At 49.8% G+C, this 13,223-nt stretch overlaps 1 protein-coding gene across 4 annotated transcripts in view; it reads left to right on the top strand.

Annotated features, from left to right (window-relative positions):
* Positions 1-13,223, top strand: part of ECE1 (endothelin converting enzyme 1) — a 60,174-nt gene that overhangs the window by 28,992 nt on the left and 17,959 nt on the right. For all 4 annotated transcript variants that reach the window (XM_053401178.1, XM_053401180.1, XM_053401177.1 and 1 more), the window contains exons 3-6: positions 7,420-7,561; positions 8,668-8,871; positions 10,519-10,643; positions 12,232-12,378. In XM_053401178.1, coding sequence (XP_053257153.1) covers positions 7,420-7,561; positions 8,668-8,871; positions 10,519-10,643; positions 12,232-12,378 — 618 coding nt within the window. The remainder of the gene's footprint in view (positions 1-7,419; positions 7,562-8,667; positions 8,872-10,518; positions 10,644-12,231; positions 12,379-13,223) is intronic.

The raw sequence follows: 13,223 nt of genomic DNA, 5'->3' as shown, positions 1-13,223 counted from the left end.
GGGCAAGGAAGGTCCAGGAGGACCTGAGGTGGGGGTTTGCACTGTTGTTTGCACTGTTTGTTTTGCATTGTTGTTTGCACTGGCTGGCAGCGGCTCTCAAGAGTTCCAGGCCAGGGTTGCCCGGATCTGGATCCCATCCCTTGCTTCTCCCTGGTGGCGGCTCATGATGGAAGGTTGTGCTCCTGCTCCTGAGCACCTATACGACGTTGCAGCAGCAAGTCCCAAGCGCACAGCCTCTCTGTCTCCCCGCCATTGGGACATCCTTAATTCTCAAGATTTCAACCTAAGGGGGCAGGTTTTATGTTTCTAATCTCAGTTTGGTGCTGGGTTTCCTGGGTTCTGTCTAAACCACTCTGAAATCCCCGGAACACTGGAAGCTGCCTTACACTGAGTGGCCCATCTAGCTCAGTATTGTCTGCACTGACTGGCAACAGCAGTTCTCCAGGATTTCAGATTGAAGTCTTGCATACTGGGATACTGTACCCGAGACCTTCTGCATGCAGAGCAGGTGCTCTGCCTACCAAGATTTGGCCCTTCCCCATATGGGAAACTGCTTTTATGCAGAGTTAGGCCACTGGTGCATCTAGCTCATTGTTGTTTGCACTGGCTGGCAGCGGCTCTCAAGAGTTCCAGGCCAGGGTTGCCCGGATCTGGATCGTGGGGCTTTCTGCATGCAAGGGAGTTACTCAGCCATCAAGCCTTTCTCCCAATATTTCCTGCCCACCCCAGTTCCTTGAGGGCAGAGAAGGGTGCCGTGTGTCCTTTGGATAAGTCTGCCACTGTCTCTGGCACAAGTCACAGTTCCTTCCTATGCAAGCATTCCTGGGACACCTTGAATTGTTGGAGCGTGAGCCTGCATGGATTTTTGCCAGGCAGGAAGTAGAAGCGAGTTGGGGATCATAGGGTAGGGATATGCACTGTTTTTCTGTTACTTTGAAAGTACTTTTTATTGAATTTTATCCATGCAGCTGAAAGAACAGAAGAGAATTTCATGGGCTGAAATAACGTAGGGCAAACAAAACTGATCTTTTAGTATCAAGGCATCACCAGTGACAGAGACCCCTGAAGAGGGGAGGGAGGAGAATCAGATGGTTTGCAATGCAGGAAGATGATTTAGACTGAATCAGACCCACTGGAGCTCAGTGTGGTCAGCACTGACCGGCAGCAGGCGGCTTTTCCCAGCGCTACCAGGAGATGCTGCCAGTGGGGATTGAATCTGGGGCCTTCTACATCCCAAGCAGGGACTTTGCCAAAGAGGGATGGTCCTTCCTGAGTCTTCCTGCTGATCTGCCCACCATCACTGTATATTCCTTTTGTTTTTCCTCTCCCTCTGGGCCCCCACTTTCTTCCTCTCCCCTCCCCTTTGCCTGAAAAACTTGTTCTGGGCTGAGAGATTGTTTGTTTGGCCTGTCCCAGCCCCCTCTTTGAAACCAAATCTTTATCCCTTGGGGAAGAAAGAAGCAAATACTCAACTCCCCTCTTTGTTCTCCATCAAGCAAATCTTCAAGAAAAAACAGCAACCACCCCAAACCCTCCCCAGCTTTTGGAAGCCAGGTGGGGAGTGGTAGGGCCAGAAACCTGCTCAGGTGTGTTTGCATGACTAAGGCTGACCTCTGCGCTACTTCTAACGCTGGGATGGTTTCAAAACCCTCTTTTTTATTACTATATTTATAACCCTTGTCTCGGTATCTTGGAAATGACGCAATCCAGGGGCACTTAAAATCACAACAGTCACTAAACAATTTTTTTAAATGACCTGGAAAAATAAGAGCACTAAACACAGAAGGAAGGAGAAACTCAAAAGTGACGAGAAGAAGCATGGATTAAAAGTGAAGGATCCAGGCATGAGCCCAAAAACCAGAAGGATAAAGGCGGGTTTGGGCTTCTGAAATAGCCAGCCAAGATCCATGTATCGGCAAGCAGAAATCCTCACAGCTACTGACACAGAGGCACGAGGAGCCACCTGAACATAAGAAGAGACTGCTAGTCACAGCATTGTAGAGTTGGAAGGGAACCCCAAAGGTCCTCTAGTCCAGCCCCCTGCCGTGCAGCCTTCTGTTCTTGCAGTGCCCCAATGGGAAACCCACAAGCAGGACCTGAGTCACCAGCAACTGGGATTCAGATGCCTCTGGCAGTGCCGGCAGAGGCCAGCAGCTATCAGTAGCCTCAACCTCCATGAATTTGTCCAACCCTCTTTTAAAGCCATCTAGGTTGGCGGCCATTGCTTCCTCCTCTGTGCGAGGGAGTTCCACAGCTTAACTGTGCTGCATGAAGGAGGGCTTTAATTTATCGGTCCTTAATATTCCAACATTCAACTTAATCGGACGTCTGTGAATTCTAGCGTTATGAAAGAGGGAGAAATAACTCTCCTCTATCCGCCAAGCATCATTCTTGGCAGCTAGAATGTTGCCAGAGCTTCTGTGATGTCACAGCAGCCCCAGCCAGTGGCAGGGGCCCATCTTAGGTAGCGACCAGTTGTTTTTTTTAAGCATGCTCTCATTCCTGATAGAAACGGGAGATTTAGGAACGAGGCTGATCCACTGAGGCAGCTTGGGCCCCCCTTCCGTCACGCCGGGTTGCCTGGAGGCGCTGAGGCCTTTCGTTCATTTGGCTTGTCTTCCTGGACGCTTCGAAGGCGAAACTGCCTGGCTCCTGTCTCTGTTCTCATTAAAGATCTTTCAAAATCCAAAAAAACAGCAGAACGTTCTCTTGCCACATGCGTCTCTATTGTGAGTTCTGCAGCAAAGGAGAACAGCAGTGCACGTCCCAGCAATGCACAGGGGTCGCTGCCGGCTGCCACAGCCCTCAATGCTTCCCTCTCTTCAGCTGGGAAAAGGGCTGCCTGCAGAACACGCCCTCCCTGACAGGTGGGCACCTTCGCTGTCAAATAGGGAGTGATCTTGCACCCGCCTCGCTGAGCTGAAGAAGCTCCGCTCCCAGTGCCTGTTGGCTGGGTGCACCCCTCTCTGCACGAACCTGCCATGGGGCTGGCGTGCCTCCGTGGCCCAGAGCCTGCTGACTGCAGCTGAGGAAGACCAGATGTTCTCCAGACTTACTGCTCCATTGAGGTGGGATTTTGTGGGGATGAGCTCCTTGCCGTCAGGGTCTCCTGGGTGTCCCTGAGAAGAGCCTTCAGCTGGATCAGCCCCAAAGGGGGGCACACCTAGCCCAGCATCCTCTTCTCCCAGTGGCCAACCAAGATGCCCCAGTGAGGAAGCCCACAAGCAACTCTCCCCTCCTGGAGTCTCCAGCAACTAGGATTCAGAAGCATCCTACCTGCCCGCAGACTGTCTCGCCAGAGTGGTGCACGCTCTAGTTATCTCCCGCTTGGACTACTGCAATTCACTCTACGTGGGGCTACCTTTGAAGGTGACCCGGAAATTGCAATTAATCCAGACTGCGGCAGCTAGACTGGTGACTGGGAGTGGCCGCCGAGACCACATAACACCAGTCCTGAGAGATCTGCATTGGCTCCCAGTATGTTTCCGAGCACAATTCAAAGTGTTGGTGCTGATCTTTAAAGCCCTAAACGGCCTCGGTCCAGTATATCTGAAGGAGCGTCTCCACCCCCATCGTTCAGCCTGGACACTGAGGTCCAGCTCCGAGGGCCTTCTGGCGGTTCCCTCATTGCGAGAAGTGAGATTACAGGGAACCAGACAGAGGGCCTTCTCGGTAGTGGCACCCACCCTGTGGAACGCCCTCACTTCAGATGTGAAGGAAATAAGCAGCTATCCTATCTTTAAAAGACATCTGAAGGCAGCCCTGTTTAGGGAAGTTTTTAATATTTAATGCTGTACTGTTTTTAACACTTGATTGGAAGCCGCCCAGAGTGGCTGGGGAAATTCAGCCAGATGGGCAGGGTATAAATAATAATTGTTGTTGTTGATAATTGTTGTTATCACTTCCTCTGATAGCAGATGCAGAGCATGCCTGCCATGGCTAGCAGCCAGCGAGAGCCCTCTTTTCCATGCATTTGCCCAATCCTCTTTTAAAGCCATAGAAGTTGGTCTGCCTCTAGTGGAAGGGAGTTCCACAGTTTAACTCTGCACTGCATTGAGAGGTCATTTCTTTTATCTGCCCTAAATCTCCCAGCATCATTGGATGTCGACGAGTTCTAGTGTTATGAGAGAGCAAGGAAAAACTCTCCCCACCCCCCAATTTCCCCATGCCAGGCATAATTATATACACATCTTTTAGGACATCTCTTACTCTCCTTTTCTCTGATCTGAAAAGCTCCGTGGTGGCCGTGGTTCATACTGCTTGTCTGCCTGCCTTCATCCTGGCAACAGTTCTTGGAGGTTTTGATCTTGGTGGTGATCTTGGGGTTCCTTTGCTGCAGTTGTTAATACCCCCATTTCACAGGTTCGTGAAGATGTGCAAGTGTGGAGTCTCGTGCTATAACCCAGGGGCTGATATTTCTCAGCTTTGCTCCTCATCCTAAAAGAGGGGGGCGCCCCAGAGGCCATGCAGTCTGACCCCTCCCCCCAAAAAACTGGGATCAGCACTGCCTGCCCCACTCCACCACTGTCCTGTGTGAACCCAGGCCATTGCATGCTGTGCTGCAGAAACTCTGCCTGCTGCAGGATAGCAGGCTTTAGGTGACTCGAGTGAGTGAGCCAAGCCACATTGTCTTGAGAGCACATGAACATGCTCCTTGGAGTCATTCCTCATTGGGGAGCAGGGGCATTGACCCCCAATTAGACGGCTCTCTTAGATCCAGAAGCCTTGTCCCTAGATCTCTCCTCTGCCCTTCCTTTCACTGTCCTTTTGGAGTTCTGTGCTGCCCCAAAGATGTGAAGGGGATAGTTCTTGACTCTTGCAGGCCAACTGACATAACTGGACTCTCTCTTCCTTGGGAAGATTTTAAGCAGAGGTCGGATGGCAGGGATTTTTGAGCCGTGCATTGCAGGGGGTTGGGCTAGATGAACTTTGGGGGGTCCCATCCAACCCTATGATCTGGGGGGGGGGGGGAGAGAGAGAGAGAAGCAACTCACACAATCCCTCCTCACAGTCAAAGTGGTGCAACCCGCTTACCATTCTTTTGGGGGGATGCCCTCTTGGGCTGACTTGCCACATGACTCCTCCAGCAAGGCGTTGCTGACCAATCCGATGACTCCACACAGCAACTCCTACAAGGACCCTCCTCCCATTGGCTAGAGATGGGGTGGGGGCAGGCAACATCTGCTTTGCTGGGTCGCCTGGCTTGGCAGCTCAGCCCCAGCTCTGAGACGACAGCCAGCAACCCCAAACTCTCCCCTCCTTGCTTTGTGCTTCTGGGTCTGCGGCCGCTCAACCCTTGGTGTCTGCTTCCTCTCATTGTCCCTCCCTGCCTGGATGGCTGAGGGCCTTCCCATTTGTTTTGTACTCAATTGAAGGCAGGTTCAGGAAGTTATAACTGGGGACCCCTCCTTCTCCCCCAATTCTCTCCTTCCTTGAGGGTTTTAAAGCAGCGGTCAAAGCACCCCCTGTTAGGATTGCTTTACTTGTGACACCTGCCTTGCAAGGGGGTTGGACTTGGGGACCCCGTCCAACTCTTAGGATTCTGTGACAATCTAGATCCTCTCCAAGGAATTCTTTCCTTTCAAAAAAAATTATTCATTTTATAACACAAATAAACAGCCCAAACAGAAGTACAAACAATACAATTTTTTGTCTTATCCTTATTTTTTCTAAACATTGTTAGGTGGGCTTCCCCAAGTCCCCCCTATCTGGTTTTCATTTTACCTCATCTTTAGCAGTTTACATATATCATAATTTCTAACCATTTTTTTTTATCACACTTTTACCATAAAAATCTTCACATTTTATCACTTACAAATACAGTGGTACCTCAGGTTACATACATCGTGCTGCAGCGGCAGCAGGAGGCCCCATTAGCTAAAGTGGTGCTTCAGGTTAAGAACAGTTTCAGGTTATGAACAGACCTGCAGAACGAATTAAGTTCTTAACCCGAGGTACCACTGTATTTTAAAATAGTATTAAAGTGAAGCACCACTTTAGCTAATGGAGCCTCCTGCTGCCGCTGCACTGCTGCTGCACAATTTCTGTTCTCATCCTGAAGCAAAGTTCTTAACCTGAAGCACTATTTCTGGGTTAGCAGAGTCTGTAACCTGAAGGGTATGTAACCTGAAGCGTATGTAACCTGAGGTACCACTGTACACTATCTTCTACTTCTAACCCTACAGCCTATATCCCCTGCCAAAGCTATTCTAAGATTTAAATATTAACATATTTTTTTCAAATATTCCTTAAACTTCTTCCAGTCTTCTTCCACCGTCTCTTCTCTCTGGTCTCGGAGTCTCGTAGTCAGTTCAGCAAGTTCCATATAGTCCATCATCTTCATCTGCCATACTCCAAGGAAGTCTTTTGCCATTCAGGTGCCCTCCAGGACGTTGCTGGACTACCACTCCCATTGTGCTCCTGACCGTGGGCCATGGGGGCTGCTGGGAAGTGGGCCCTGCGCACCTAACCTCTGGGAGGCAACAGGCTGGCGAAAAGCCATTCCAAAGCTTGGTGCTGATTGGACATTGGTGGGCAGGTGGGCACCAGCCCAAACTGCAGCATCCTGCTTCTTGGGCAATGGGGGGACTGTGGAACTCCCTCCCACAAGAGGCAGTATTGGGCACCAACTTGGACGGTGAAAAGAGGATTTATGGAGGACAGGGCTGCTAGTGGCCATGCTGGGGCTAAGTGGTCAGAGGGAGCAATTCTTCTGAATCCCAGTTGCTGGAAACCTGGGCTCTTGTGCCTGGGTCCTACTTTGGGGTTTCCCCTAATAGGCACCTGGTTGGAGACTGTGAGGATGCTGGTCTAGATCGGCCCCTTTTCACCCTGTCCCAGCAGGTGGTTCTTAGGTTCTTACATGCTAGATGCTGTACGGGTTTTTTTATTCTATTTTCAATCGCATCTCCCCCCCCCCCGCACCGCCCCCAATATGTTATAAGTAATTGAATCGCAGTTTGAATACTGAAGAATTGAGATGGTGATACAATAAAGTGCAATATATGAGACACAGTTGAAAATACAATGAGGAATCAGTATAAATATTTAGCGTTACGTTGTCTCCCGTCTTCAACTGCAGACACCCAGACACATCTCAGGCCACTTGAAAATTAGAAACTGACAACCCACGGACCACCGACTAGAAACCCCCCCGAGTTAGAGAATGTGGTTTTGGGGGGCTAGACGTAACTTCCATAAAACTCCCTTTTCCTCCTCCCCCCCCCCCCCATTTTTCATAGTTGGTGTCCTCCTGACCCAGGAGACCTGGGTTCGAATTCCCAACTCAGCCACAAAGCTCAGCCAGGTGTTGGATTTGTTCATCTGGCTTGCAAGGCGGGGGGGGGGGGAATCCAAAGGCTGCACAGCCATACACATCCCACACCCTGAAGCTTGACTTCTTGCCTTCTTCCTCCCCAGGTGAACTTCCGTGGGTCGGGGACCAGCAAAGGCTGCTGGGCCGAGCGGACGCATGTTGAGAAACGCCTCCTGGTGCTGACAGTGGCCCTCTCAGCTGGCTTCCTGGCCTGCATCTGTGTGCTGCTGTTCCAGTTCCGAACCAGTGAGTCCCCCTCCTGGCTTACACTAAGACTGCACTGCCCCCTGCTGGCGCCCTCCAAGTGGTTTTGGACTACACTTCCCAGCAGCCCCTTGCAACTCTCAGGCCAGTGTAATGGACTTTGGTCTAACAGATGGTATCCAGCCAAGTTTCACTCCTCAGGGTAGACCTATTGAAATTTAAGGCCATGACCGGAGAAAGTGGCAAGAGAAAAGCCTTTTCTCTCCATCTCTCACCACTCTAGAACTTGTGGCCACCCAGTGAAGCCGAATGCTGGAAGATTCAGGACAGGCAAAGGGAAGTCCTTCTTCATGCAGCACATAGTTAAACTGCGGAACTCCCTGCCACAGGAGGCAGTGGTGGATACCAGCTTTAAAGTAGAGGATTGGGTGAATTCATGGCGGAGGAGAGGGCTGTCAGTGGCTGCTAGACACGACAGTTGGGGTCAGCAGTGCTGAATCCGAGTTCCTGGAAAGCACTGGAGGGGAGCATTTACTCTTGTGCTCAAATCCTGATTGTGGGTTTACCATAATGGGCATCCGGTTGGGCCACTGTTAAGAAGAGGAAGCTGGCTTGCTGGGCCATATTCTTATGACTGACTGGCTTTATTAATTTCAGTGGGTCTACCCTGTGTTTCATTTCTATTTGCCTCCCCAGGGATGCCTAAATGAATGAAAATAGCTCCTAATTCACATGCATTTGAGTTGTGCATGACTGCACACACAAACACCGCTTGCGGGGGCGGAATGGGGGTGGAGTGGTTCATAACGGATTAATCCGCAGAGAGCCAGTGTGGTGTAGTGGTTAAGAGCGGTGGACTCGTAATCTGGTGAACCGGGTTCGATTCCCCGCTCCTCCACATGCAGCTGCTGGCTGACCTTGGGCTAGTCACACTTCTTTGAAGTCTCTCAGCCCCACTCACAGAGTGTTTGTTGTGGGGGAGGAGGGAAAAGGAGAATGTTAGCCGCTTTGAGACTCTTTCGGGTAGTGATAAAGCGGGATATCAAATCCAAACTCCTCCTCTTCTCGGAATGGAAGACCCATGTAAGCGGGGATTCCCCTGTAAGTTCCTGTGGCCCTGACCAGCCCTTGCTGCCCCTTTCCTCCAGGGCTCTGCCTGACGGAGTCTTGCATCTCCGTGACCAGCTCCATCCTGAGCTCGCTGGACCGGACAGTGGACCCCTGCGAGGACTTCTTCAGCTATGCCTGCGGGGGCTGGATCAAGGCCAACCCCATCCCTGATGGCCATTCCCGCTGGGGGACCTTCAACAAACTCTGGGAGCACAACCAGGCCATCCTCAAGCACCTTCTGGGTGAGCCGGCGGAAGGGAGACCCATCTCTTCCCGTGGAATCTGCAAAGGAGAGCGGGGAAAATTTGCAAGGGCTGCCACCTGAGTCTGGCAGCAGTGTGAAACAGGGTCTTTTCCAGCAGATTGTCAGTGCAAGGAATTCTGCTTGTGCAATGAGGCTCCCCACCCACCCAATTTCCTCCTTCCCCACACCATAAATTAGCAACCCTTTTAATCCTAGATTAGTGGTTCCCAAGTTTTTGGGAGCCAACGCCCCCTTGGTTCCATAAACCCATCCCCAGTGCCCCCTACCCTGTTGAAAGCAAGAGTCAGAACAGCAGTCTGCACGTCTTGCTTAGGAAGAAATTCACACAATTAAATTCAAGGCAGTAATTAATTGCACATTTTTCAATACCCAACTAGCATGTTCAGTTTAATTAACTAACTCCTAACAGAGTTGAAGAAATTGCCTGCATCTTCTGGCTCCATTGAAATAGGTTTCCAGGACACTTTTACTGTCTTTATCTCCTGTGCTTTTGCCACCCTGCGCTCTCTTTGGGAGGAAGGGCGAGGTTATAAATTGAGTGAGTAAGTAAGTAATAAATTCATCCTAGAGGTTCCTCCAACTCTCTGGGGCAGACCTGGGGCGACTGTGGGGCACAGGAGGGGGTGCAGGATGTCCTGTTGCCCAAATGGAAATCCTTGCGCTGGCAGGAGGCCTTGCAGTTTCCATTTTCTTTCTGCTTTCTGGGGGTGTTTTGACCTTTTGGGGCTCTGGGAGGGAGAGAGGATGGAAAGAAGGAAGCAGGCAGGCTGGCTGGCTGGCTGGCTGGCTGCCTTGGAAGGGCAAGGGTGGGATTGAGTGCCATTTGTTTCCCTCTTGCCTGTGCTCCACTGAGGCCCCCCAATTCTCGAAGGCAGGCGGCAAGTCTTGCCAGTGTGTTGGGAGCTGCATAAGCAAAGGTTAGGTGGATCACTGGTAGAACATCCGCGTGGCATGTGGTCGCTCTCTTCCTCTCATGCACTCCTTCAGTCTTCATTGAGATGGAGAGTTGAGAGGCGACCCAAACGGTATTGCTGCGCAGACCAAAGGGGTCACCGAGACCAGCATTATGTGAACAGCAGTGGGGAGATCACAGCAGCCCCCCCCTGCCCCCAGCTCCCTTTAACATCTAGCATTCAGAGGTATACTCCCTGCGGGACTGGAGGCTCCATAACACCATTGTGTTTTCATAGGTGTCAATTTTCCACATCTCTGTGAAATGGTGTGATGCTGGGAGGTGGGGGAATGAGCTGTCAATGCCAGCCGCTCTTCTTGTCTCATTTTGTGGCAGTGAGTTCCACAAGTCTATCTCAAGGCCAATGACTCCCCAGAAAAAACTCTCCACCTTTCCATGCAACACACACCAGCTGAACAGAAAACAGGCTTTGCAGTTTTCTGGAGGTGGAAGTTGAAGGGCAGGGAAACTTCAGTTCACCCCGGCCCCCAAGCTGTGATTCCTACATTTCAGGAGGGGGTTGGACTAGATGGCCCTTGGGGTCCCTTTCAGCTGTACAGATCTGTGATTCTTCATCTTGTGCCTAGCAGCAAAAGGGGATTGGGTGGCATGGCTGACTGGAGCTTCTCTCTCTCTCTCTCTCTCTCTCTCTCTCTCTCTCTCTCCCTCCAGAGAACACCACGGCCCAGGTGTCCAGCGAGGCAGAACGCAAAGTCCAGCGCTACTACCAGTCCTGCATGAACGAGACCAAGATTGAGGAGCTGCAGGCCACGCCCCTGGTGGACCGCATCAAGAAGGTGAGGGAGCTCAGGGAACGCGGGCCAGGAGCCAGGCAGGCAGGCAGGCAGGCAAAGAGGCTGGGCGGAAGAGGAGAAGGCAGCGTTGGGCTTTCTTCCTTTTCCCTTTTTCTTTTTGATATTGATATTTTATCGAAAGGTTTTCAGTTACGAAGAAATAAAATGATGCAAAGAAAAAAAGAAGACACCGAAATGTGTAGATAAATGTGAATATATACGAAAAAATACCCATACATTTTTTATAAGTTTGATATTATTATCCCAATAAATAGGTAAATATTAATAGCCTACTACATTTTGTATAAACTTTCTTAAAAATGGTAAGAAGGCCCCTGGGGAAGAGGTTGGTCATTGTTTCTGGTTTGAGTCTGTGGCCGAAGGTCTCCCAGGTCCAGCTTTTTGAGAATTATTAGCTTTGCTCTGAAATGTTTTGTGCGCTGATTGGAGAGTGTTGTCCAAAACCATTATCATCATCATCATCATTATTATTACATTACTAAAGCTAAAACATTGTCCCACTATTTAGGTAAGATAGAAACTCCTAATTCTTTATTCCAATCATTTCTCAGATCATGCACATCAAACTGATTAGTCGAAACCAAGTATTTGTTTAAAAAAACCCAAAAAGCAATCACCGGCTTTTTGATCTCAAAGGATTTTGCCAATTGTTCTTATAGTTCAGGTGCACTGCTCTGTGAATGCATGCCTGCATGCAATATTGCAATCCATAATGAATTGGGGGGGGGGGAATTTTAAGTACTTTTCCAAAAATACTAGAGACCTTTTTGTTGGGGATAATTCAGACAGAAATTCCCAGGTGTCAACAAAGGTTATTTATGTATGCCGCTGCTGCAGCCCATGTTTCTTTAGCCCCAAAATGGAAAACAATCGAGGTCACAACTAAAGAAGAACGGCAATTTAAGCTGATGGAATATGCAAAGCTTGTGGACTTAACATGTATAATAAGAGAACAAGAAGAACATACGTTTAGAGAAAATTAGAAAATGTTTATTGAATATATGGGGGGAAATGGTGTACACTTGAAAACATTGGCAGCATTAAGATAAATTCAACAAAATGAATTTTTGATGGATGTAATAATGGAATACTGAATGGTTATTTTATGTAAAATATGCAGGGATTTATGATATGCAAAATGAACCATGGAAAGAGAAGAAGGGATGTTTAAATGAGTGTTATAAATTGTAAAACAGAAAATTTAATTAAACACACACAGAGAGAGAGAGGGAGGGAGGGAGGGAGGGAGAGAGAGAGAGAGAGAGAGAGAGAGAGAGAGAGGGAGAGAAACCTTGGTTTACAACCATAATCCGTTCCAGAGGTCTGTTTGTAAACCAAAACAGGTTGTAACCCAAGGCACGCTTTCGCCAATGGGGCCTCCCAAAAAAATTTGTTCGTAATCCAAAAAAAAAATGGGTTGTAATCTAAAAAAAAGGTTGCAAACCGGGACATGCACTTCCGGGTGTGATGTTTGTAATCCAAAACGTATGCAAACCAAGACGTATGCAAACTAAGGTATCACTGTGTATATATACAGAATATGAAAGCTATATTACAATCTCTCCTCCAGCTTGGTGGCTGGAACATCAGCGGTCCCTGGCAGGAGGACGACTTCAACCAGACTCTGCTTCAGCTGGCTGCGCAGCACCACATCTGGCCCTTCTTCTCCATCTATGTCAGCGCCGACTCCAAAAACTCCAGCGTCAACATCATCCAGGTGGGTGCAGGAGGTGGAAGGCCACGCAAGGGGTGAGATGCATTTTTTGGAGCGGGAGCTGTCGGTTCTCCCTGCTCAGGCCGAGGTGAGAGTTGGCATGCCCTAGCCCATGCCTAACCTTTGTCATTGCTGGCATGGCCTAGCCATGGTGGGCACAGCAGGCTCCATTCCAGCTGTGTTAAAAGCTAGGAGTCTCTGCACGATGCCATCCTCCCTCCAGGCAAGGAAGAGGCGTCACCCATGCCCAAGAAGTCATTGCAGCCAGGTAGAAGCCATGGGGGCATGGTGGAGACTTTGCGGGCCTAGACCGGGTTCCTGAGGGCCGGTTCGGGAATCCTGGCGGACCTCCAGGTTAGGGTTACCAGACGTTCCCAGGGACAGTCCCCGGATTTGCAAATCTGTCCCCGGACAAATTCCATCCCTGGAATGTCCCCAGTTTTGCAAATCTGTCCCCGGGAAATGTGGCAGTGGCAGCCTCAGCAGCCCAGAGCCAGCCTGGTAGCACAGTTGGCTCTGGCCGGCTTCAGGAGCTGCTCGCTGCCGTGGCGCCCGCCATTTTTCCTCGCTGGAAGTCCCTATAGGATGTGTATTGTGCTCATATGATGTGTCTTGTGCAATCTCCTGGCCGTTTCCCCCTTTGTTTTGACTGATTGGGGGAGTCGCGGGTGGGCAGCCATTGCCCAGTTTTTTTAAAAACTGTGCATTTATGTTTCACAGGATACAAAAGAAGGGCTTTGCACCTTTATACAATATACATGTATGCTTGGACCCAAGGTCTTTTGCTTCACCATCCCCACAACTGACTCCCTGTTGCTACTCATCTTCAAAAAAAAAAAAAGTGTTCC

The sequence above is a fragment of the Podarcis raffonei genome, chromosome 8, assembly GCF_027172205.1.
Source record: "Podarcis raffonei isolate rPodRaf1 chromosome 8, rPodRaf1.pri, whole genome shotgun sequence".
NCBI lineage: Eukaryota > Metazoa > Chordata > Lepidosauria > Squamata > Lacertidae > Podarcis > Podarcis raffonei.
The sequence above is the reverse complement of the archived record's forward strand: the minus strand, read 5'-3'. Positions and strand labels throughout refer to the sequence as shown.